General features: G+C 43.3%; 1 protein-coding gene across 1 annotated transcript in view; it reads right to left on the bottom strand.

The window, feature by feature from the left end:
* Window positions 1-24,683, bottom strand: part of LOC146074120 (A disintegrin and metalloproteinase with thrombospondin motifs 2-like) — a 301,085-nt gene that overhangs the window by 74,773 nt on the left and 201,629 nt on the right. The window contains exons 9-13 of the mRNA XM_083181900.1: window positions 19,781-19,913; window positions 18,801-18,914; window positions 15,571-15,716; window positions 3,348-3,523; window positions 2,674-2,807 (exon numbers count right to left, since the gene is read on the bottom strand). Coding sequence (XP_083038026.1) covers window positions 2,674-2,807; window positions 3,348-3,523; window positions 15,571-15,716; window positions 18,801-18,914; window positions 19,781-19,913 — 703 coding nt within the window. The remainder of the gene's footprint in view (window positions 1-2,673; window positions 2,808-3,347; window positions 3,524-15,570; window positions 15,717-18,800; window positions 18,915-19,780; window positions 19,914-24,683) is intronic.

Genomic DNA, 24,683 nt, shown 5'->3' with positions numbered 1-24,683 from the left:
AAAAATCCCTTATAAGCCACAGCACGATCCAGTTTATCTGTTTGCTGTTTTTATTTTAGAACGTATCTGCTCAGTATAACCTCTCCCTTTATTGTCTTCATGCTTCTGTAAAGCAGTGAGATATATATAGGGCCTTATTCGAGTTCACTCTTTCAGATAAAATCCTTCTTAGATGGACAAAACCATGTGCACTGCAGGGGGGGCAGATGTAACTTGTGCAGATCTAATTAGATTTAGGTGGGGTTTTACTTCAAATTGATATCTATAGTGCACTGTTAAAATAAAGCAGCCAGTATTTACCCTGCAAAGAATCACCAAAAAATCACCAAATCTATTTCTATCTGCACATGTTACATCTGCCCCCCTGCAGTGCACATGGTTTTGTCCATCTAAGAAGGATTTTGTCAGAAAGAGTGAACTCGAATAAGGCCCATAGAAAGAAACCTTATTGCCAATGAAGCAGCCTTCACACCAGACATGGGATTTTTGCCTCAACAAATATTTTCCTTGAAGCTGCACATACAGCACCCTGGTTTTACCATGTTCTAACATAGGCTGTAGTAGATCAAACATATTCAAAAGTAATAAAGAAAGCCAAGAAGCTGTGCCGCACACAGAAGTTTACAATGGTGGGGATGGCCATAGCAGCCGTCCCTTCCAGTGGTGACAGCCGGCTGCAACCGGGCCGTGGCCGTCCCGTGAGATTGAACACAATCATGTTCATCATTAACTACTGTGTGGCTTTTGCCGGTGCGGTGTTTTGCCGCCCAGCAGGAGCCGGAGCCTGCCAAAGGGGCCTAAGGGTGAGATATTTGGTGCTGAACTTGATTTGCTTTGTTTATTCACATATTTTAGCATTGGAAGCAGCGGTGTAGCTAGGTGCCATGGTGCCCGGAGCAAGGGCATATTTCGTGCCCCCCCCCCACTCCTCCTGGTAATGAATTGGGGCCGTGGCTAAAATGTGTTGGCATGTTACATTTGAAATATATAAGACACTGTAACGGAACCTGCTGCGCTATATAAGACACTATAACAGAATCTGCTGCGCTATATAAGACACTGTAACGGAATCTGCTGCGCTATATAAGACGCTGTAACGGAATCTGCTGCGCTATATAAGACACTGTAACGGAATCTGCTGCGCTATATAAGATACTGTAACGGAATCTGCTGCACTATATAAGATACTGTAACGGAATCTGCTGCGCTATATAAGACACTGTAACGGAATCTGCTGCGCTATATAAGACGCTGTAACGGAATCTGCTGCGCTATATAAGACACTAACGGAATCTGCTGCGCTATATAAGACGCTGTAACGGAATCTACTGCGCTATATAAGACACTGTAACGGAATCTGCTGCGCTATATAAGACACTGTAATGTCTAGGCAGCCTAGTGATGATGATAACACCACCACATTATCCTGTGTCTCTTACTTCTGTATTTGGGGGAATGCTTACTTTAATTAAGGGACAGAGATTTGTAGCTTCCTCCCCTTACTCCCCCTCCTCCCTCCCATCTGTGTGCACTCATCAGCGGCAATAACGGGGGTCAGCTGATGTGTGTGCACAAGTCAAAGGTTAAAGTTAATACTTTACATCACGGGAGGGAGATGCTGGCTGTCGGAGCTGGCAGGTGAGAAGTGCCAGACGCGAGCTGCTTCCCCGGCACTGTGAGCCTCTGATCCTCTGTCTGCAGCTCCGGAGAACACAAGCAGCCTGCACCAGCATCATGCCTGTGTCTGTGGACTGTGCTCGGACCTGCAGCCCTGTCTGATCTCAAGCAGCGTCCAGCAACAGACATCAGGCTGTAGGTACACTAAGTAGGGCCAGCAGCTAGGCGCCGGGCAGGGCAGCTGCCGGCACACACTGCCCGCCATTAGTGTAGTAAGTTAAACTTGCAGGGGATCATTTGTGGAGGGGGGGCGGGCCGGCGGCGCCATTCCACCAATTTGCGCCCGGAGCATGAGCTCCGGTGGCTCCGCCCTCCCTACGCCTCTGATTGGAAGACACAAATAGTGGTTTTGCCTATTTAAGTTGATCATGAATCATTTAAAATTGGTCCTGCAGCACCAATCCAGGGCACCCCTGCAAGTGTTCTGAGGCACACCAGGGTGCCATGGCAGGGTGCCACTGAATTAAGGTAACTTTTGTAAGCGGTTGTAGTAAAAAAGGTTAACAAGTCGACACCAAATGGTCGACCGTGATAAGGTCGACATAGACAAGCAAAAGGTTTACACAGAAAAGGTCAATACATGAAAAAGTCGACATGTGATTTTCATGTTTTATTGGGGTCACTTTGTAGCTCTCATCAGATGGACCCCAAATTAGTGTACCACGTCGCTCGCCATGCTTCGGTCGGTCCAGGTTCCGCACTGTACTTGGAACAGGTTATTGTTGCTGATTGAAATCCACGTGGATAGAAAAGTAAAAAAAAAACTCAATTTGACCTTTTCATGTGTCGACCATTTTGGTTTCGACCTTCTGCTTGAGTTGAACTTTTGTCTATGTTTTCCTTGTCAATCTTAATCTTACGATGTCGACCTATGGACCTTCGACCTACTGACTGTCGACTTATGGACCAGTTACCATTGTAAGCATACACAACCACAACATACTGTATCAGTGTTCCATACTTCAATCTGTAATACTGTACATGCTTATTACTCACCAGACAGTCGCCTCGAACACAAATATTGTGAGAATCCTTATATGAGCATTGGGTTCCATCGTGAGCTAGTCTTTTCATATACACCACATCTCCCGTTTCTTTTGACTGACAGTAAAGATGACATCTTTCTTTTTCTGAATACAACAAAGAAAAATAACCAATGATTATTATTATGATTAATGTAGCAGATTCACATTTTTAGTCAGTATAAGTATTAGATTTATTTTTTTAATTATTCCCATTAGTTGATAATATTACTAGGGTGTGGTATAGGGGTCATTAGCCCGACGTCGGGATCCCTTGCGGGCACGGTGACTCGCTACACTCTACACCTATTCTATTCTCCTTCTATGGGGGTCGTGGACCCCAACGAGGGAGAATAGCCGGTGACCATCGGGAACCCATCCAAAATTGAGGTATGGCTTACTAGTATATGATAAAATATATTTATAAGAAAGGATTCAACATTTAACCATTTATTTCTGAAGAAAGGAAGTTAGGGCTGTGAGAATCCAAAAGGGTTTGTTTCATTAAGACATAAGCACATTGCAAGTGCTTACGTTCCACCACTAAAGAGGAATAGACATGTAGTGGTCAAAGTCCGATCATGTGGAAATACTATTCACACAACAGTGGTGCAGTCCACTATATTCAGACATTTCAATTAAACTTACCATCAGGATGCTCATATGGAAGCCAGTGATGTTTAGTATTCTGATATTCAAAGAATGGGTCCCATTGCCGACACTGGTCCTCTCTGAAGTCCTCAAAATCTTTGCCACAATCTTCATGGTTGCACAGCTGTAGCTCATAGGTTGGCCCTACACATGAACGACCTCCGTTAGCTGGGCTAAATACAAGACAGTGTAAGTATTAGTGGCACATTAGGTCATTGCATGTTCGGAGAGAATGGACCTTAACACAATTTTTAGTTTGTAAGGAAATACCTAAAGCCATGAAAGAGCCTTGTTCATGCGCTTACGCACAATAATGAAGGTGTGTAGGTAATTGTACACCCTACATACGTTTGTGGCGAGTTGCAAAGTGAGATGGAGACAAATCGAGATTACAGTGAGTCCGCCTGTATTTTATAAGCATCACTCATTTAAAAAAGGTAAAAATGTGTTATTACGGCTTTAAAAAAACACAGACAATTTCGTGGGAGTCTAACCGGAGCCCGCATCTGATAGGCTATTAACTCCTTCCTGACAGAGCCAGTTTTTGCCTTCCTGACAGAGCCCTTTTTTTCAAATCTGACATGTATCACTTAAGTGGGGATAACTTTTTTTTACTTTTACTTATCCCAGTGATTTTGAGATTGTTTTTTCGTGACATATTGTACTTCAAATTAGTGGTAAATTTTGGTCGATACAGTCTGTGTTTTTTTGTGAAAAATACCAAAATGTCGTAAAAAAATGGAAAATTTAGCAATTTGCAAAATGTTAAATTTTCTGCTTGTGAGACAAATAATCATACCACTCAAAATAGTTAATAACTAACATAGACCATATGTCTACTTTATGTTTCCATCATTATTTCAACTTCCTTTTAATTTTTTTGGACACTAGGAGGCTTACAATATGAATAGCAAATTCTCAAATTTTCAAGAAAATTTCAAACACTGATTTTTTTAGGGACCAGTTCAGTTCTGATGTGACTTTGAGGGACTTGTATGTGAGACACCCCCATAAATGATGCCATTTCAAAAACTGCACCCCTCACAGTATTCAAAACAGCATTTTGGAAGTTTGTTAACCCTTTAGGTGTTTCACAGGAATTAAAACAAAGTGCAGATTTGCAATTTTAATACATTTTTCTAAGGAACACAGTAGATTTTACTAGAGAAATGTGACTAAAAATTGATTCCCCCAATTCTTTTGTTTTCATAAATATCCTATATGTGGCCCTAGTGTGCACGTTGACCAAACCACAGGCTTCATAATAGAAGGAGCACCTACTTGATTTTGGAGCCTCCTTTTTATGAGATTATTTTTTAGGCACCATGTAGGTTTCTAGGCACTATAAGATGCTAAAATTTAGGAACCCCCCACAAGTGACCCCATTTTGCAAACTACACCCCTCAGGGAATTCATCTAGGGGTATAGTGTACATTTCAAACCCCCAGGGGTTTCACCAATTGTGGTACAACTGGGCAGTGAAAATGAAAAATTAAATTTTTTACACAAAAATGCAGTTCTGGCTCAAAATTTTTCATTTTCACAAGGAATGAAGGAGACAAAGCACCCCAAAATCTGTGCCCCAATTTCTCCCGAGTACGGCAATGCCTCACATGTGACCAAAAAATACCATTTGGGTGCATGGCAGGACTCAGAAGGGAAGGAGTGATTTTTGGATTTTGCAGCTCAGATTCTGGTGGAATGTTGGTGGGTGCTATGTCGCATTAGCAAGACCCCCCAAGCACCAATACAGTGGAACCCCCCCACAAGTGACCCCATTTTGCAAACTACACCCCTCAGGGAATTCATCTAGGGGTATAGTGTACATTTCAAACGACCAGGGGTTTCACCAATTTTGATACAACTGGGCTGTGCAAATGAAAAATTACATTTTTTTACACAAAAATGCAGTTCTGGCTCAAAATTTTTCATTTTCACAAGGAATGAAGGAGAAAAAGCACCCCAAAATGTGTGCCCCAATTTCTCCCGAGTACGGCAATGTCTCACATGTGACCAAAAAATACCATTTGGGTGCATGGCAGGACTCAGAAGGGAAGGAGTGATTTTTGGATTTTGCAGCTCAGATTCTGGTGGAATGTTGGTGGGTGCTATGTCGCATTAGCAAGACCCCCCAAGCACCAATACAGTGGAACCCCCCCCACAAGTGACCCCATTTTGCAAACTACACCCCTCAGGGAATTCATCTAGGGGTATAGTGTACATTTCAAACCCCCAGGGGTTTCACCAATTGTGGTACAACAGGGCTGTGCAAATGAAAAATTACATTTTTTACACAAAAATGCAGTTCTGGCTCAAATTTTTTCATTTTCACAAGGAATGAAGGAGAAAAAGCACCCCAAAATCTGTGCCCCAATTTCTCCCGAGTACGGCAATGTCTCACATGTGACCAAAAAATACCATTTGGGTGCATGGCAGGACTCAGAAGGGAAGGAGTGATTTTTGGATTTTGCAGCTCAGATTCTGGTGGAATGTTGGTGGGTGCTATGTCGCATTAGCAAGACCCCCCAAGCACCAATACAGTGGAACCCCCCACAAGTGACCCCATTTTGCAAACTACACCCCTCAGGGAATTCATCTAGGGGTATAGTGTACATTTCAAACCCTCAGGGGTTTCACCAATTTTGATACAACTGGGCAGTGAAAATGAAAAATTACATTTTTTTACACAAAAATGCAGTTCTGGCTCAAAATTTTTCATTTTCAGAAGGTATGAAGGAGAAAAAGCACCCCAAAATCTGTGCCCCAATTTCTCCCGAGTATGGCAATGCCTCATATGTGACCAAAAAATACCAGTTGGGTGCATGGCAGGACTCAGAAGGGAAGGAGTGATTTTTGGATTTTGCAGCTCAGATTCTGGTGGAATGAATGGTGGGTGCTATGTGGCATTAGCAAGACCCCCGAAGCACAGTGAAATGATGAACCTAATAATCCATAGATGTGTGGTATATTTTAAAACACTCCTTTATACATAGGCCGGGTTTGTCGGGGCAAGTTTCACAGTGGAAAATAGTTTCCTTTCTTATTCCCTTTTTATAGCAAACTTTGCACCTTTTTTGTGTCCTGCCCTTTCTTGCAGTGGAGGGGATTTCGTTAGGAAAATGCTGCCCTGGTACAATACGGGGGCCAGTACTAGAAGTACTGGGGCCCTCTGCCTGCTGGTTCCCAAATATTAGGCCCTTTATGACTTCCTCTTGAAAGTGCATAAATGTCCCCCTCTGGCTGGTAGAACGGAATAGCACGTAAGCGTTATACAGTGCCATCTGGATGATATACACGGCCAGCTTCTTGTACCAGATTTTTGTTTTCCGCAGGGCACTGTACGGCTTCAGTACCTGATCTGAAAGATCCACTCCGCCCATGTACCTATTGTAATCCAGGATACAATTAGGTTTTGAGGTGTGGGTACTGGTACCTCGTACAGGGACGGAGGTGGTACTGTCTCCATGAATTGTTGTCAGTATAAGGACATCCCTCTTGTCCTTATATTTGACCAACAACATATTTTCGGTGCATATTCCCCTGCTTTCACCCCTTCTCATTACTTGGGCAATGTGCGTTTTTGGGAGGCCTCTTTGGTTCTTACGCACAGTACCGCAAGCTGCTGTACCTCTTGAACCAAGGGCCTTAAACAGGGAGATGCTAGTGTAAAAGTTATCCACATAGAGGTGATAACCTTTATCCAGGAAGGGGTGCACTAAATCCCAGACAATTTTTCCACTAACACCTACGAGGGAGGGGGGGCATTCTGGCGGTTCAATTCTTGAATCCTTCCCTTCATATACCCTAAACCTGTGGGTGTACCCTGAGGTGCTTTCACACAGCTTATACATTTTTATGCCATACCTTGCCCTCTTACTGGGAAGGTACTGGCGGAATTTAACCCTTCCTTTAAAATGTATAAGGGACTCGTCGATACAAATACATTTTTCAGGGATGTACATCTCTTCAAATTTGGCACTGAAATGATCAATGACCGGCCTGACTTTGAATAGCCGGTCAAAGGTGGGATCATCTCTGGGTGGGCACTGTGCATTATCAATGTAATGCAAAAATGTAAGGATCATCTCAAAACGAGCCCGAGTCATGGCCACACGGTAAAATGGGGTGCTGTACAGAACAGCTGTACTCCAATATTGCCTAATTTCTGGCTTTTTTACTATGCCCATATGAAACACCAGACCCCAAAACGTCATCATCTCTACTGCATCTACAGGGGTCCACCTAGCAAATGATGACGTGGGGTTTTGAGCAATGAACTGCTGGGCATATAAATTAGTTTGGTCCACCATTAAATTTATAAAATCATCAGAGAAAAATAATTTGAAAAAGTCAATTTCTCTGAGACCTGTGGAATCAAATTGGATTCCTGGCATGGCCAAAAACTCAGGAATCTGGGGCTCAAAATTGTCTGGTGGTGGGGTCCATGCGAGATCAATTATTGGGGGGGGGGGTCTCAGCTGCTCTACGGGGGCGTCTTTGAGGGGGTCCCTCCTCACCAGAGGAGGAAGAGGAGCTTAAGACGAATCCTTCAAATTCCCCGCTTGCCTCACTGGCTGTGTCAGAGTCAGAGGCAAGCATGGCATATGCCTCCTCCGCTGAATACATTCTTCTGGATGACTGGGATGACATTTGGGATGCCATTTTTATTTTTGTGTTTCTGGTAGTGAAATGTTTCAACACGTGTATAGTGTAGGGGGGGGGTACAAACTTTATTTCAACCCAGGGGGGTATGTAGTGTGTAGTGTGTATGTAGTGCAGAAAAAAAAAATACTTTATACAGGAATTTGATCCCAATAAAAAAAAAAAAAATTGAAGGGGTTAAAAAAAATAAAAAATTGAAGGGGTTAAAAAAAAAAAAAAAAAAAGGTCCTGCGCCAAAAATTGAGCAATTGAGCACAGATGTTGGTCAGTAACGTCCGTCACTGAACAGCGCTCAAAGGCAACAGGAATTTGATCAAAAAAAAAATAGATCAACCCTGTGCCGAAAAAGCTGATCAGTAATGTACGTCACTAATCAGCGCACAGTGGCCACAGGACACCCACAAAATCACAGTGTGTGTAAAAAAAAAAATTAAAAAAAGACCCCACAGCACCCTCAAAAAAAAAAAAAGGTGATCACTGATGCGACACTGATTACCAGTGAGGGGCAGCAGGTGCACAACCTTTGGTGCAACTGACAGTGCAACTGGCAGCAACTGACAGGTATATATAAAAAAAAAAACCTCTGCACCCCCAAAAAGTTGCTGATCACCTCAGATATAGTGATCAGCACAAAAGGCGGGGGCAGCAGACACAAAATATAGCACTCTCTATCACTCTCTGTCACTATCTCTCTCTATCTCTCTCTATATCTCTATCTCTCACTATCTATCACTCTATGACACTGCAGCAGCAGCACTGACAGTAATATATATAAAAAATAACCCCTGCACCCCCAAAAAGTTGCTGGGGGTGCACAAAAGGGGGACAGCAGACACAAAATATAGCACTCTCTGTCACTATCTCTCTCTATCTCTCTCTATCTCTCACTACTGTATCTATCACTCTATGACACTGCAGCAGCAGCACTGACAGGTATTTATATAAAAATAAAACCCTGCGCCCCCAAAAAGTTGCTGATCAGTTAATTTATACTGATCAGCACAAAAGGGGGGGCAGCAGTCAGTCAGTCAGTTATATAAAAAATATATAGCACAATCTGTCACTATCTCTCTATCTCTCTCTCTCTATCTCTCTATCTATAACTTTATCACACTGCAGCAGCACAAAATATAGCACTCTCTGTCACTAGCCCTCTCTATCTCTCTCTATCTCTCTCTCTCTATCTCTCTATCTATACTCGATGACACTGCAGCAGCACAACACAGCACAGGAAGTCACAGCAAGAAGCAAGTAGCAGCAAGATCCAGGCAGTGATCAGGTAAGTATTTTGTAAGGTTCAGGTCAGTATACTGCGGCAGCTAGGCACGGTGACCGCACTGCACGCAATTCCAGACCGGAATGGCGTCTGCAGTGCAGTCACCGTTAGTTTAAACCCCCCTCCATGGCTGTGATTGGTTCGTCGGTCCGACGAACCAATCACGGCCTTTGGGGGCGGGCGGGGTGAGGTGGGGTGACACCAGTGTCACCCTTACACCCCGCGGTGATTGGTGCTGTACTTTACAGCACCAATCACCTCCGATCCCTGTGTCACCGGCGAACGTTATTCGCCGGTGACACAGAAAACGCTGTAATTGGCTGTTCACACTGAACAGCCAATCACAGCGATCGCCGACGGGGGGGCGGCATCGCAGCCCCCCCTGGGCATGCAGGGACATGTCTGCTGTCAGGGACAGCAGACATCGTCCCTCTGTCACTGCGTCTCTAGACGCAGTGACAGTTTGAAGCCATGACGTATATATACGTCATGTGTCGGGAAGTACATCCCAGCCATGACGTATATATACGTCAAATGTCGGGAAGGGGTTAAATAAGCTCATCTGATAGAAATATCTCAGATATACTACAATATACAGTCTGTGGGTAAAAGAAACAAAAGGTATTATAGTAAAAAGTGCTTCTCAAGTTAAAGCAAACCACTCACCATTGAGTTTGCATAGTAATACATAATATTATTATTATTATTATTACTACTGCAACTCGTGTTTGAGCGGTGTTCCTACTAGTTGTGGCAAGATGTCAGGCCTCATCTATAATGGTTTAGCCCACTGGACCAGAGGCATCACCAGGGCTGGTGTCACTCATGGGGCCAGAGGTAATGGCCTCCGAGTTCAGTAGCCATGTGGGATGAAATCGAAATTCTGAGGGTTATTTTTTTAAAGAGGCAAATCAATTACAAGGCAAAGCAATGCCTTGCAAATGATTTCCCACTGCAACACCAGGTTGATTGCTGCTTTAAAAAAAAAAATGGAAAAACTCTCCCAAAATCTCCCACTTTCTGATTCTCGCACCCTATTACATTTGGCCTATAATCTTTTTTCACACAACATTTTTTTATCTGAATTTCTATAACTAATGTGAGCACCGCTTTTTTTATCACATATTTTGAACATCTCTCTTTGACAGAGAGATGTTGGTACTCAAAAGATTAATGTGTTACTTACTACTAATTTTATTTGTAAATCATAATTCCTGTCCTGTATATAACTGAATGTAATGGCAACAGTAGTGACAGAAACAGCTCAAAATTATCATTATATCTTTAAAATGACTATATCATGTGCACAGCCTAAATGTAATAGCATGTAAAGTACATAAGAGTTATGCAAATTAGACTCAATGCTTTCATGATTTACTGGCCACAAACTAAAGCTGGGTACACACTGGACACTTTAAACTATTTTGATGATTCTGACAGGCCGGAACAACAAAAACTAAATGTTGTCTAGAGTGTGCACACAATACTGCTGGTGATACTGCTCCTGTACATCCTCCTGCAGCAAGCAGCATGGTCCCCAATCCCCCCCGCACATCTTCAATATGCCGGACGAGGGAGTATAGTGCAGCAAGCAACATGGTCCCAATCTCCCCGGGCGCAACTTCAGTTTCATCCTCTATCATCTGTACATGCAAGATGATGGAGGACAGTTCAGCAAGAGCCATGCTATGGCAAACAGCATGGCCCCCAATCCCCCCCACTGCCATTGTGACAAGCACGCCGCCATGTTTTATCATGCAAGATGTCGCTGGGTACACAAATCTCAATGCAATGAGGTTTCTTCATGTGTTACCCAAGATTCTGAATATGGCAAAGGGCCTCAGTTCTGAAATCGGTTCAGAACAGAATTAACCGGTCTCCTATTTCTTTGTTGGTATTCTATTACAATTAAAAAGGGTCCCTGTACTTTTTAAACATATTTATTTTTATATTTAGTATATTGCAAAATAGCATCAATCAAATGTCAGCTATTTGCTTTCATATTTGCTGATGTATATTTAAAAAAGGTTTCAGGTGACTTAGCCGTTTGTCATTCCAATTAGATGGCGTGTGCGTGTGGTTTTTTTAGCTTACTTGGGCCAATAGTTATATTTAATTTTGGGGGTTAACTATATAATAAAAGGCTAATGCTAACTAAGTGTTGTACATGGCAGCATGCACTAGATGGCGCCCAATACAGCAATTCAAGTGTTTCTCTGCTCAGGTGTGCACAGCCAACCGCGATCAGTGGTGCCGAGAGAAGGGGAGAGGGGGAACTAATTACCTGCAGCAGAAGCTCTTCCCAACCCAACACATGCTGCTGTGTGCTAGACTGCATTGTGGCCAGAGAGGTGCTTAAAGCCCTCTTTCTTCTGTATTTTAGTCTCAAACTGCATGGCCACGCCTCCCATGATTAGATCACTCCCCTAAAAAATACACGGGCTCGGCTGTTACTTAAGACTCCTCGAATGTCTGACTTCGAGATCGCAGGTGTCATCAAGTCCCCATACCAGTGCTCTGCCTTTCTGTCCTGCCCACCAGCCTCTGCTGCTGCCAATTATGGAGAGCACACCCGTGTCCTATGGCTTCTCTTCCACTGCCTCTCCCTGCCACCCACTGCCTTTCCTGGCATTCACTGTCTCCCCATCACCCACTGCCTCCTTGTCGTTACCAGCCCCAAAGCTTTCAATAGCAGGTACAAGGTTCAAAATTTGCATGAATATAATAAAAAAGAACACACAAAAAAAAACACACATGCAGGGCCTCCAAAAAACAAAGAAAAAAGTATTCCTTCAAGGGTCATTCACTGACTGATAAACATATGTTTCTAATATTTTAATTAGAGTTCATCTCTTGTAGTGACCCAAGAAAATATTGAAACTTAACTTTTATTGTTGATAATAAAATGTTATTAAGCTAAGAAATATTTAAAACTTGAAAATGTGTGACACTTGTAAGTTTATGGTGAATATTAGAATAATAAACCACAATGCATTGTATTGTCTTTTTTAAACTGTGATTTTATAATTTTTGCATATATTATCTCACAAATGTATTTTGTTAGAGGGACAACTCCTATAGTGGCTGCCTACTGTGCGATGGAATCCTTCTAGCTCAGTGGTTCCCAAACTTTTTTGAATCACGGCGCCCTAGAGCATCAAAATGTTTTCAAGGCACCCCTAGGCCAAATGTTTCTTATTGAGAAATTTAGAACAAAAATATTAAAATAAGTACATTGTGTGTATATGTCACAGTTGTGTGGTGAGGGACAGAATTTGCTCTTGTCTGTCCACATATGTTATGATTGGCAGCCACAAACACTGGTTTTGCCTGTTACATTGACCATAAATAATATGAATTGATCCTGGTCCACCGTCCTGAGGCACCCCGAGGAGCCTAGGCACACAGTTTGAGAACCACTGTTCTAGTTCATAATGTTTCAATTACCTTTGTACATTTTCCACTCTTTGCAACATTGTATTTAGTCAATTCCACCTCTCGGTATTATATTAGTCACAGGGAAACATTGCATAGTAGTAAATTGTGTCACAGTTGTGATTTGTAGATTTTATATTAATTTCTCTCTGAGATAATGCCTAGGCTTAACAATCGTTGACATTTTGATCAATAACAATTGTTTTCATCTCACTATTCAATATCTAATCCATATTTTTATATTTATTTATACACCTGTCCCCCACTCAATAAGCACTCCTCAGTTACTTGTATTCACAGCAGTCTGCTCTTAAGGCCCATACACACTGGGCGACTTTGAGCTGAAAGCCACTCAAAACAGCCTGTTTGAGCGGCTTTCAGCTCAGACTTTATCATGATAACGCCAGATACCTGGCGAAACGCGTTGGTGGATCAGGAGGAATATCCCAATCCAGTTCTAAATACTATTTATGCCTCTATTTGGATCCGAACCAGTCTCCTTTTCCATTTTTAATTTGTATTTTTTATTCCTCCATTTACCCAATATCCTCTTTCTTCCCCTCCTCCAAGGGGTTTAATATGTTTTAAGATTTTTAATAAATAATTTGCATTTTTTCAACCTATTGGCACCCATCTGCTGGTAATACCAGCAGATGAGCGGCATTGAGGACTGCTTTCCATAGCTCTGCGCTATGCAATGCAGTCCTCCCCCCTCGGTCGGCACCGGGCAGGGGGAAAGCCGCTCAGTGTGTATGCACTGAGTGGCTTTCCCTGCAGCGATGATTGGCATCATCGCTGTCCATATACGCTGGGCATAGTCGCCCAGTGTGTATGGACCTTTAGGCAGCACTGCTGCACTTTAAACCTATCTCATTTCTCCTTTCCAATACATTCCCTCATAGGCCCCAATTCTGTGGGTCCTCAAGGGCCCGAGCACCCACGGAAATTCATGAGCACCCACAGGCCCGAGTCCCGTCATTGGGCCGCTGTACTAACTTGCTAATTTGCAGCTGCAGCACCGGCTTCACCGGACCCGCCGCCTGGGAAACAGTATGCCGGGAAGAGTGTATTCCATCCGCAGAAGGTGGTGGGCAGCGCTAATTGGAGTGCTGTTGATATGCAATATTGAGCAATAAAAAATGAAAAATAGAAGATTGGTTAGATCTATCACAATTTAATACAATTTCTAAAATATAAAGCCAGAATAAGGCTAAAAACAATGGACAATGATAAATGCAAACGATAAAAATATCATCTCACCACACCGAACCACATATGGGGAAGACCCTGGAAGTCCCAAATGTCCAGAGGATGTGCACAGGTAGCGCCCACTTGGTGGTGGGGATGATACGGAATGTCCAATAGATGGTATTGGTACGGTCCCCGAACTGCAGTATGGAGGGAGGGCACAAAGATGTAGATGCCAGGAGTGGCCCAAGATGGCACGAATCACCAACTCCTGTCGCCAGTTGGTGATAGATCTAACCAATCTTCTATTTTTCATTTTTTATTGCTCAATATTGCATATCAACAGCACTCCAATTAGCGCTGCCCACCACCTTCTTTTTGTCTTTTTGTCTACCATTTTGTACAGGACTAACTACCCTGTCCCAGGGCAGCTGCTTAGAAAAACAACTCAGTCAGGCGCACCTGTTCCTGAATCACCCAGTGTGATCCAGGTTCACCCCCCCTTTTTTCCATTATTCCATCCGCAGAGTAATACGTCATGGACGCGGGCCATCTCTTTAGTGACCCAGCGGCTGCCGCATGTGCATTCAAGAAGGGGGGGGGGGGGTGCAGCTCACCTACACCATGGTGGATGGTGGGCATGTAATGTAGCCCTGGCTGGGCGGGGGGAGGTGATGTCAAGGGGGTGGTGGTGTGTATAACCCTGGTCTTTTCCCTAGGGGGGGCGGGTTTGTGTATTATGCTGGGTGGGAACTTTGTGTGTATAACGCTGTCAATCACTCTTGTAACCCCGCCCAGTGTTATACACACAGAGGATAAGTGACAGATCTGGCTAAATATATAAGAGATTATTATATATACGGTTTTCTTTTTGGCCGTACTCTGCATAGGCAAATGCAGAGGGGGTTTCTGGTTGCTCGGAAACCCCCCTCCTCTTGACAAGTGGCTCAAATTATGACACCAATGGCAATGTTATATAAATGATTACTTTAGCTCCCGGGTTACCTAATTAAGTTTAATGGACAGAGCGGAGCTACTGCACATGCCAAATGGTGGTAGCTTCTTCTGCAAAGTTTGCAGTGTGTGGACCAATGTTTACATTACCCAGTGCCCAGGATCTCTACTAGGTTCTTCTAATGATCCCCCAGAGTCCTGCACTTGCTTCAATGTTCTGCAGAGTGAGAGATTGTGATTGTGTGTGGTCTGCTTTTGGAAACCCCCCACTATAAATCCTGCGTTTGCCACTGCTCCAATAGGAACAAGTCCCTGCAATTGTGTAAGAAGTGAAGTGATCTCATTAGCTGTTTTGTGCCTCAGCACTGATGCTGACCACAGGTGTAGTGGCCACTCCACAATAACTTGATGGGGTCCCAGACCAAAATAGTTTGAGAACCTCTTCCCTAGTATATTTAATAATGCGGATGGACATCCTATCCCTTACTATGTAACTCCTGGTCACTACTCTAGTCAGAATGGACACAAAGAAAGACATGAGCATCAAGAAGTTGCATTAAGTTCCTGTGTTTTAAGATTCCTGTATATGCACAGGCTTGTCTTCCTATAACCCTTTGCCCGCTAACATCTTCTAGAGATACATGCTGTATATATATATATATATATATATATATATATATATATATAAACAGTACAAAGACTTACTGAGGGTTGTCACAGCTCCTTGTTCTATATCGCACACCTGTCCCACATGTCCGAGAACATGAGCCAAATTTACTCCACTGTCCCCAGTTGCCATCTTGCCGGAGAATGTCAGCAGTTAGCCAAATGCAGTGACCTTTAAAGCAATGCTTGTACCAAAAAAAACAAAATAAAGAATACATTTTTATATACATAACCAAAAATACTTTGCATTGCTAAATTATACAGGTACGTACTAGTAAAGTTGTCAAACACTACAGTATATTGAAGTGTATTTAGACTTTTCATGCAAATGGGAAAGCACAATTGTTAATTATTACATATATACACATACATTTTTAGAACATGTCAATGTAAATTACTCTGCCTTTTACATTACTTCTAATTAATGCTAAACATTGCAACTTAGAAATATTAATCGACCACTGGAAACTTTCTTAAAAAATATAGGGTACTTATGTAATATCTGGGCTCCCGTTTTTCTCATGAGACCGCGTCCCCTTGCGGGGCTCGCTGCGCTCACCACGCTTCAGGCACGGTGGCTCGCTGCGCTCGCCACACTATATAAAATCAACTCCATGCGTAGTTGGATAGTTGGGGTATGAAAAAGTGCATGCATTTAACATGGGAGCCCAGATAATACATAAGTACCAAATATAGATATTTTTTTACAAAAATTATTGGGTACTCTTTACTTAGAAGGGCGCCCACGATTTTGATCGTGGGCATCGTTAGTAAAAAATCTCGGGCATCTCGGGCATTGAATGCACTAAAAAATCGGGTGCGATCAACCGACGAGATGCCCGAGATTTCCCATAGGGAACAATGTTAAATGTCTCAATTGACCCAATTTTCCTGTTCAATGCCTCAATTGACCCGATTTTTCCATAGGAAACAATGTTAAATGGGCCACAGAGGCCAAATAGGCACCCTGAAGTGTATAATGGCCACCCGAATTGTTAACGCCACCCCACGATCAACGTCAACCCGATGCGTGGCGAGCGCAGCGAGCCCGCGAGGGGCGGCGGTACGCGTCCTACGACCTTTTCATACCCCCACTATCCACGTCGGCGTGGAGTTGAGAACAGAAAGTGTGGCGAGCGCAGCGAGCCACCGAGCCCGAAGCGTGGCGAGCGCAGCGAGCCCCGCGAGGGTACGCGGACAGCTGTGAAGCCCGCGAGGGGACGCGGATACCTGTGAAGGTATCCGCGTCCCCACGCGGGGCTCGCTGCGCTCGCCACGCTTCGGGCTCGGTGGCTCGCTGCGCTCGCCACACTTTCTATTCTCAACTCCAAGCCGACGTGGATAGTGGGGGTATGAAAAGGTCGTAGGACGCGTACCGCCGCCCCTCGCGGGCTCGCTGCGCTCGCCACGCTTCGGGTTCACGTTGATTGTGGGGTGGCGTTAACAATTTGGGTGGCCATTATTCACTTCAGGGTGCCTATTTGGCCTCTGTGGCCCATTTAACATTGTTTCCTATGGAAAAATTGGGTCAATTGAGGCATTGAACAGGAAAATCTGGTCAATTGAGACATTTAACATTGTTCCCTATGGGAAATCTCGGGCATCTCGTCTGTCGCATCGCACCTGATTTTTTAGTGCATTCAATGCCCGAGATGGCCGAGATGGGCGCCCTTCTAAGTAAAGAGTACCAATTATTGTTATGCCATACATTACATGGATTGTAGTAAACTACATATGTGTCATGAATCGTATAGAAGCTGTATGTGCATCTCAGCCGTACGCATCTCGGTTGTTTCCTGCCCACAGCAGAGAATGGGTAAAACCGGGGATGCAATAAAAACCGGAATGGTCCAGACCATGGGCCTTATTCTGGTTCACTCCTTCTGGCATATTCCTTCTTAGATGGACAAATCCATGTGCACTGCAGGGGGCAGATGTAAAATGTGCAGAGATAATTAGAGTTGGGGGAGTTATTTTGTTTCTGTGCAGGGAAAATACTGACTGCTTTTTACACTGCAATATAGATCTCACTTTGAAGTAAAACCCCACCCAAATCTAACTCTCTCTGCACAAGTAACATCTACCCCACCTGCAGCGAACATGGTTTTGTCCATCTAAGAAGGAATTTGCCAGAAGGAGTGAACCAGAATAAGGCCCCATATGAGGAAGCTGTAATATCTCCTAGGTAAGGTGGAAGGAACACCCCCCAGACACTTAAAACACCAGCCCGGACACTACAAGCTGTGGAATAACACAGCTTGATGAATGGAGAATTTCAGGTCCGGTGTTCCGGTTACGATTTTTATTACTACAGTATAATGAAAGTTACTGGGTGGCAGCTGCGGGCAATGGGACATTTGCAGCTTAGTTTGCTTACTTAACGTTAAGTGGGCATAGATCCAAAGTTGTGACCTATTTTAAGTTGTGCATGGATTGTGAATGCCATTTTCAGTTGCATATTATGGGGGTGGTGTATTTGCATTTACTGCTGATGATAGCTGCACTAGTGGCTTGAAGCAGTGCAATCTCATAGACGTAAACCAAGAAATACAATATATCACCAGTGTACCAATCAGGTCCCACTTAAATAAAATGTTGCTATCACCAACCTAACAACCTATCACCAACCTATATACAGCAATAGATAGGTGTTCCTGATCGGGAATAAATATATTCAGGGACCTTATTTCTAAGTGTTCTTTACAAAGTTCTGTCCTCAGAGGCATAGGGAGGGTGGCTCCGGTGGAACTCAAGCTCCAGGAATCCAGGAGGACACTGCCAGCCCCCTCTCCTCCCTTCTTCACTGCACCAGATCAGGGAGGCGCTAGTGGGGGAAGTGGCGCCGCAGGGGTCTCCATCGAAATCTAGTGTCTGTCTCCACTACTTGGAAGTGCGAATTCCAGGAACACAGGCATGCTGTGGCCACGCAACCCCTGGTCACACGCATTTATCCCCCGGTGGCCACAAGTATGTAACCCCTCCTGGCAGGAATATGAGATCAATATTAAGATGATATCAGTTAAAGGAGGATGGGGAGATACCACTTCCCTTTGTGGAAAAAGAGGTTATTTGCTATTTGGTGGTGGTTTATTTCCCCCTTTTACAGATAGGTCATTAAAATTTGGGGAACATACAGGTACAGTACCGGACACCTCTCAATTGTACCTGAAACAAAATACAGCCATACTGTATATTGGCAAAATCGGGATGTGGGCAGAATGTTACAGGTTTGTATTATACAAGTACAACGCTCAATGATTGTCGTTTACCTTTCCTTGTGCACACATTGTCCCATCTAACGGAGGACCTTTCTTTGTTTTACAGAAGTACGGATTGTCAGGATGGCTACACCATAGTTGCTTGCAGGGGTCAAAAGTTCGAAACTATGAACATATTACAGCGCATACTTCAGTTAAATTAAGAAACGGTTATAACTTTCTAATTATACATTTTCTAATTTGATCCATGGAATATGAATACATTTCTCTGGTGAAATATGGCTTTAGGTGTTGCCAGTGCTGGTGAACCTTTCTCCAACTTCCAGATTCCATGTCGATGAACCTACCCCATTAAAACTTTTTTACTGCCAAATTATGAGGGATATCTCTTCTTTGCATATTCACCACTCCATACCAGAGGAACACAGAGAAGTATATCCGAGGAGTAAGCCCTAAAGATACCTTTATATAAGGAGTCCAGTGTTTGAGTGTGCGAGTATGGTACGCGTATAATCGGGTTCAGGACAAGTAATAGAACCTTCAGCACAGGTGGCTACATCTTTGAGTTTGCCACACAAGGTGCTAGTTTGCTTCACTATAGATACCTTTATGTGCACACACAGTCGCAGTAACTGACACGTAATCTTACAGGGCAGCATGGGGCTTCTACCACAATGCAATGTCACCCCTTCGACAAATGACACCTCCCCCACACCCCCTGTTGTGATACCATTGTTTGGGAGTTTGTTGTTGTACCCCAAATTGTACTCACAAAAAATACTGAATTAACCACAAGAATGTTTTTACCCCCAACGGTCATATAATAAAACCCCAGCATATGGATGTCTAGTCCCAGGGCCTCCATATAATGATAACCAGACTGTATGAAAGGGTCGGTCCACCATTTAAATCAATTGACATTACAGCTAATTTCAGTTATTCTATCAGAGAGACAGGAAGGTCATTTCAAATGTATGATGTATTCAGTACAAAAGAAGACACATTATTAAAAAAGAAGAAACAATACTTACAGCCGTACACATCATGTACCCAATGCCAAAATCAAAGCGGCATTGCTCATTCATAGAATAATGAATCCCTGGCAGCTGAGGAAGAGAAGGCCAGTCATGTGCAAATGGGTCATCACGAAGGCAATCATATGAACTGGAATAAAAAGCAGTTACTTTCTTTTCATTTTAAAATGCACAGTACAGTTGTGTCATAAACCAAATGAAATCACTTTATAGGTCAGGAGTCTTAAACACCAGTGATATATATATTACTCATTTAAAAGGACTCCAAATAGCGCCTACAATCTGAGCACAAACGGATGCTATTTCTGGTTGATAAAATGTACAAATATAATAAAATCTCATATTTACTAAGTTAATGTAGCCACAACAGTGCTATCTAGGGTCTAACGTATTGGCAGTTTCAGCAGTCACCCTCGGAAGGGAGTGTGGGCATCTTTGCTATGCAAATCACTTGAGTCCCTACTGTATGTGTGGGGCTGTTAAACAGAGACGGCAAACAAAGTCAAAAGAATGCACAAGAGCAGTTTCTCAAGGAAAACTCACTAGACTTCAGTGAAAATCATAATACTCTGGCACTGAATAATGCTCATACGCATTATATAGGTAGGGAGTTTTACCTTGGCACCACCAAATGCATTTGGCATGTTTGTAGCTTAAATTCCAAACAATAGTGAGTACCCCTGTAGGAGTTGTGGCCATCTGAAACGCACATAGCCAACTGCAGCAGCCTGTCAGAGGAGGGGCGTGCAGAGGTACAGTTACCGAATTTCCACTTCCTCAATTGCCCTCCAAAATTTGGATCACTTGTTCCACTCCATCCCCATTTCACCTACATCAGCTTATCCTATGTTTTCGTTTTCACCACAATTATGTTCTCTCTACTGCATCTTATTTTCCTACACTATTATTACTTTACTATTTTCCTCCTTACGAGTCTGCACCCATTATACTGCTTTGCATAATTATCCCCACCCCCTTAACGAGCCTAAATAAGCAAAAACTATTCTCCCACCAACAAATCATCTTTGCATGTTCTCACCTAGCTGGTAATATCCCACTCACTCCTCGGCCAAATGCAATCCCCACTGTCTGCTCATTCTGAAATTAAAATGACATTATTTAATGATAGAAAAATTAATGACAATATCATGTTAAGCACAAGCACCTTTTGACAATTTGCTTTATGAATCATTGTAAACTGATTGGATCGGTTCCTATGTGTACAGCCCAGGGGCGTAGCAAGGGTGGAGCGGAGGGCCTGTCTGCGGGGGCAAGAGGCCTGTCCGCGAGAGGCCATATTACTCAGCACAAGGCGGGATAGGAACAGGAGAATAGAAGGAGACAGATAAGAAAGAAAAGAGTCAGAAATAGTAGTAAATAGGTGATATAGTAACTCCCAGTTCTCCAAACGAGCAATTTCAGTCCCCCTTGGCAACGAGCAATTTCAGTCCCCCTTGGCAACAAGCAATTTCAGTCCCCCTTGGCAACAAGCAATTTCAGTCCTCCTTGGCAACGAGCAATTTCAGTCCCCCTGGGCATCGAGCATGAAGCCCCTGGACATCGAGCATGAAGCCCCTGGGCATCGAGCATGAAGTCCCTGGGCATCGAGCATGAAGCCCCGGGGCATCGAGCATGAAGCTCCTTGGCATCGCGCATGAAGCCCCTGGGCATCGCGCATGAAGCCCCTGGGCATCGAGCATGAAGCCCTTGGGCATCGAGCATGAAGCTCCTTGGGCATCGAGCATGAAGCTCCTTGGCATCGAGCATGAAGCCCCTTGGCATTGAGCATGAAGCCCCTGGCATTGAGCATGTAGGTAAGTGGCACTTATGTTTTAAATGTGTAATTGGCATTATGGTTTGTTATATAGTATGTAATGGGCATTATGGTTTGTTATATAGTATGTAATGGGCATTATGGTTTGTTATATAGTATGTAATGGGCATCATGTGTGGCCTTATGTGTAATTGGCATTATGGCATGTGGCTTTATGTGTAATTGGTATTACAAAGTTCGCTAAAATGTGTAATGGGCATTATGGTGTATGGTATAATGTTAGACCGTGCCCCTTTTCACTGCGCCAGAGCCTCCTAAATATTGGGGTGGGGGGGGAACGAAACATGCCCTTGCTCTGGGCACCATGGCACCTAGCTACACCACTGGTACCACCAGTGATAGTCCACAATAATAATAATATAATAAATAATAAATTCTCCAATGGGAAAGTCTCTTACATAGATGGTAAAAGTATAGTTACCACAGTTTGTGTCCACTTGGGGAATTCATCCAATTAGGAATGCGTAGCAGCAGTATCCTCCATAATGAGAGAGAGAGAGAGATGAAATTCCCTAGGAGTAAGAGATGACTGTACAATGCGGATCTGGATCCAGTAAAAGTGCAGATGTGGCAGGTAAGTGTCCAGGTACTCTGCCACTAACGTGTTTCTCTGCAGCAAGGTACAGGTTTGTGAAAGGTGTATACATGAGTCCCTGGTTAGATCGTATATACCTCTATCCTAATGGAATGATCAGTGCACCTCAGTAGCGCACGCAGGGGGGGGGGGGGGGTTCTGAGTACCCAGAACACCCCCCCCCTAAGGAATCTCAGGGCCTTAGTCTGAAAGCTGAGGGTCCCCTCTTTCCATGGGTACAAGAATTTAAAAAATCGGCCCTGGGGAACTGGAGATATCTGACTTCAAAGGAGTGGTCCCCATCCAAGCCTGTTAATTGCTCTTCCCAGTCAGATGTTTCAGGTTTTGTCTGACTTAGAGTTTTTTTGAGGATATATTCCAAAAGCTAGGACTCTCCCCCTTTGAGGGACAATAGTAGCTTGTCTCTACTGTTTCCAGAACCAGAGATATGCCTTCCAGCACCTGGTTACTGCTCCAGCTCCACACACCTGGTATGTAGTTTTATATTCTCGTTGGCGGATTGCTCTGCCTCCTGAACTCTGATCCCTTAGTCCCCAGTACCATTTGGTAGGTGGGATTCTCTAGTTTTTAATTCCATTAAAAGAAATCTAGTTCCAGGAACTGGAGATATCTGCAGTCAAGCAAGCTGTCCTCCCACCAGAAAATTCTGAATAATAAGCTCACTGCACTATACACCCCTCCTCTGCGTATTAAACATCCTCTACCACCCTGGAAGTTATGTATCAGGGCCCCTTCATTCAGCCCAATGCCCCCTTCTCCCACCCTATCTCCCACCATCTGTGCAATAAAGGGGGTAATTAGTGGAAATTACTGATCCAGGCCCTACATGCTGAGCGGTTTATATAATACCCCCTACCACCTGCGGGACATCAAAGCTTCCGCTCATAGCACCCCCTACCGCTGTAGGATCGGTAGGGGCCCCAATATGTTGCTATGCCCAGGGGTCTACACTGCTGTTAAATATATAAATATTATTATTATTATACATTTGCTTTATCTATAATACTTTTACTGGGTCACCTAAGAGTCCATCTCCGTGCTTTGCTCCGCCCCTCTCTGGAAACCCCCTTCTGAAAATCCTGCGTTTGCCCCTGCACCTGTGCAGATTTAACTACCATATTAAAGAATTACAAAGTAAAATGTTTAAAAAGGCAAAGGGAATGAACATAGAAGGCATATGTGAGGTGTAACATGGGTCACATGGTGGTCACGTAGCCACTCCCGTCATCTGGGGGCCACTGGCGTACATTACAGGCCTCATTTTGAGTCTAAGAAGGGACATGTGAGCAGGTCATGTGACTGCCACACACACTTCCGCCATCAGGGTGCCGCTGATGGACTGTTTTAGCTTCTCTTTAGATTTAAGATGGAAAATTATGCTTCCGGCCACATGACCATCACGTGATTAACAGAGGCATGTTTGGCAATCCTTATATCAGTAAGGGAGGCATATATTTCATAGGCTCTTTGTCCCATCAATCAATGCATATAGCGCTAACCAATAGGACAATGATGCTAAATTCAGATGGTGTTACAATAGACCTTAATAACAAAACCATGTTGTGGTGGATAATGGCTAAAGCACATAAAGTTTTTCTGCAGAACAAATTTCAAGTACACATACTGTATAGAAAATTATCATTTAGATCATAAAAATAATAAGAATAATAATAGTAATAAAGAACAATAAAAAGGACAAACAAGCTCAAAAAAAGAAAAAATAACAATACATATACTATACAACAAGGAAATAGGTGAGTATATAAAACATGAATACAGAGGGTGAAATTTAATAGGATGGGAGATGCAGAAAGTGAGAGATTTGGTAAGAAATCTTCAGTCTTTTTAAAGCGGCAATCATTTGCACTACAAAACCTGTTTGACTTTGAATTGTAAATGATTGCTGCTTTAAAAAAACTGGATATTTCGTACCAAATCTCTCATCCTATTGAATTTCACCCAGAGTGTGTGTTGGAGCCCAATTTAGAATTCCTAGAGGCTTAGGTCACACTATTTAATTCCACGGCCTCATTTAGACCATTAGGATATATCAAATTAATTTGGTACCAAAACATTTATTTTCTGCATAAAGTTTTAAAATGGTCTCCACCCCTCATTGTCCTCGTTTCTTCATTCTGAAAGATAAAGACCAGGAAGAACTGTTCTCTTAAAAACCCCCAAAAAACTGGGAGCTAATTGGTTTTTAAGAGAATGGTTCTTCCGAAAGATAAAGACCAGGAAGAAAAGTTTTCTTAAAAAGCGATTCGCTGAAATATTATGCAACACAGAACCTCTTCCTTGGCTGAGATAAAAACCCAAGGGTTTCTTTCAATGTGGCTCAAACCGCTGTCTGACTTGTCAGTATACAGACAGATAAGTATCTCAAATACATGCAGACGGGGGGGAAGCCTTATGACGTTAAAAGTTACATAAACTGTGATACAAGCTACATGATATACGTCTTGTTGTGT

Source organism: Crinia signifera, chromosome 4 (genome assembly GCF_055691185.1).
Source record: "Crinia signifera chromosome 4, ASM5569118v1, whole genome shotgun sequence".
NCBI classification, from domain to species: domain Eukaryota; kingdom Metazoa; phylum Chordata; class Amphibia; order Anura; family Myobatrachidae; genus Crinia; species Crinia signifera.
Note: the sequence above shows the minus strand (reverse complement) of the source record. Positions and strands in the feature narration are given on the sequence as shown.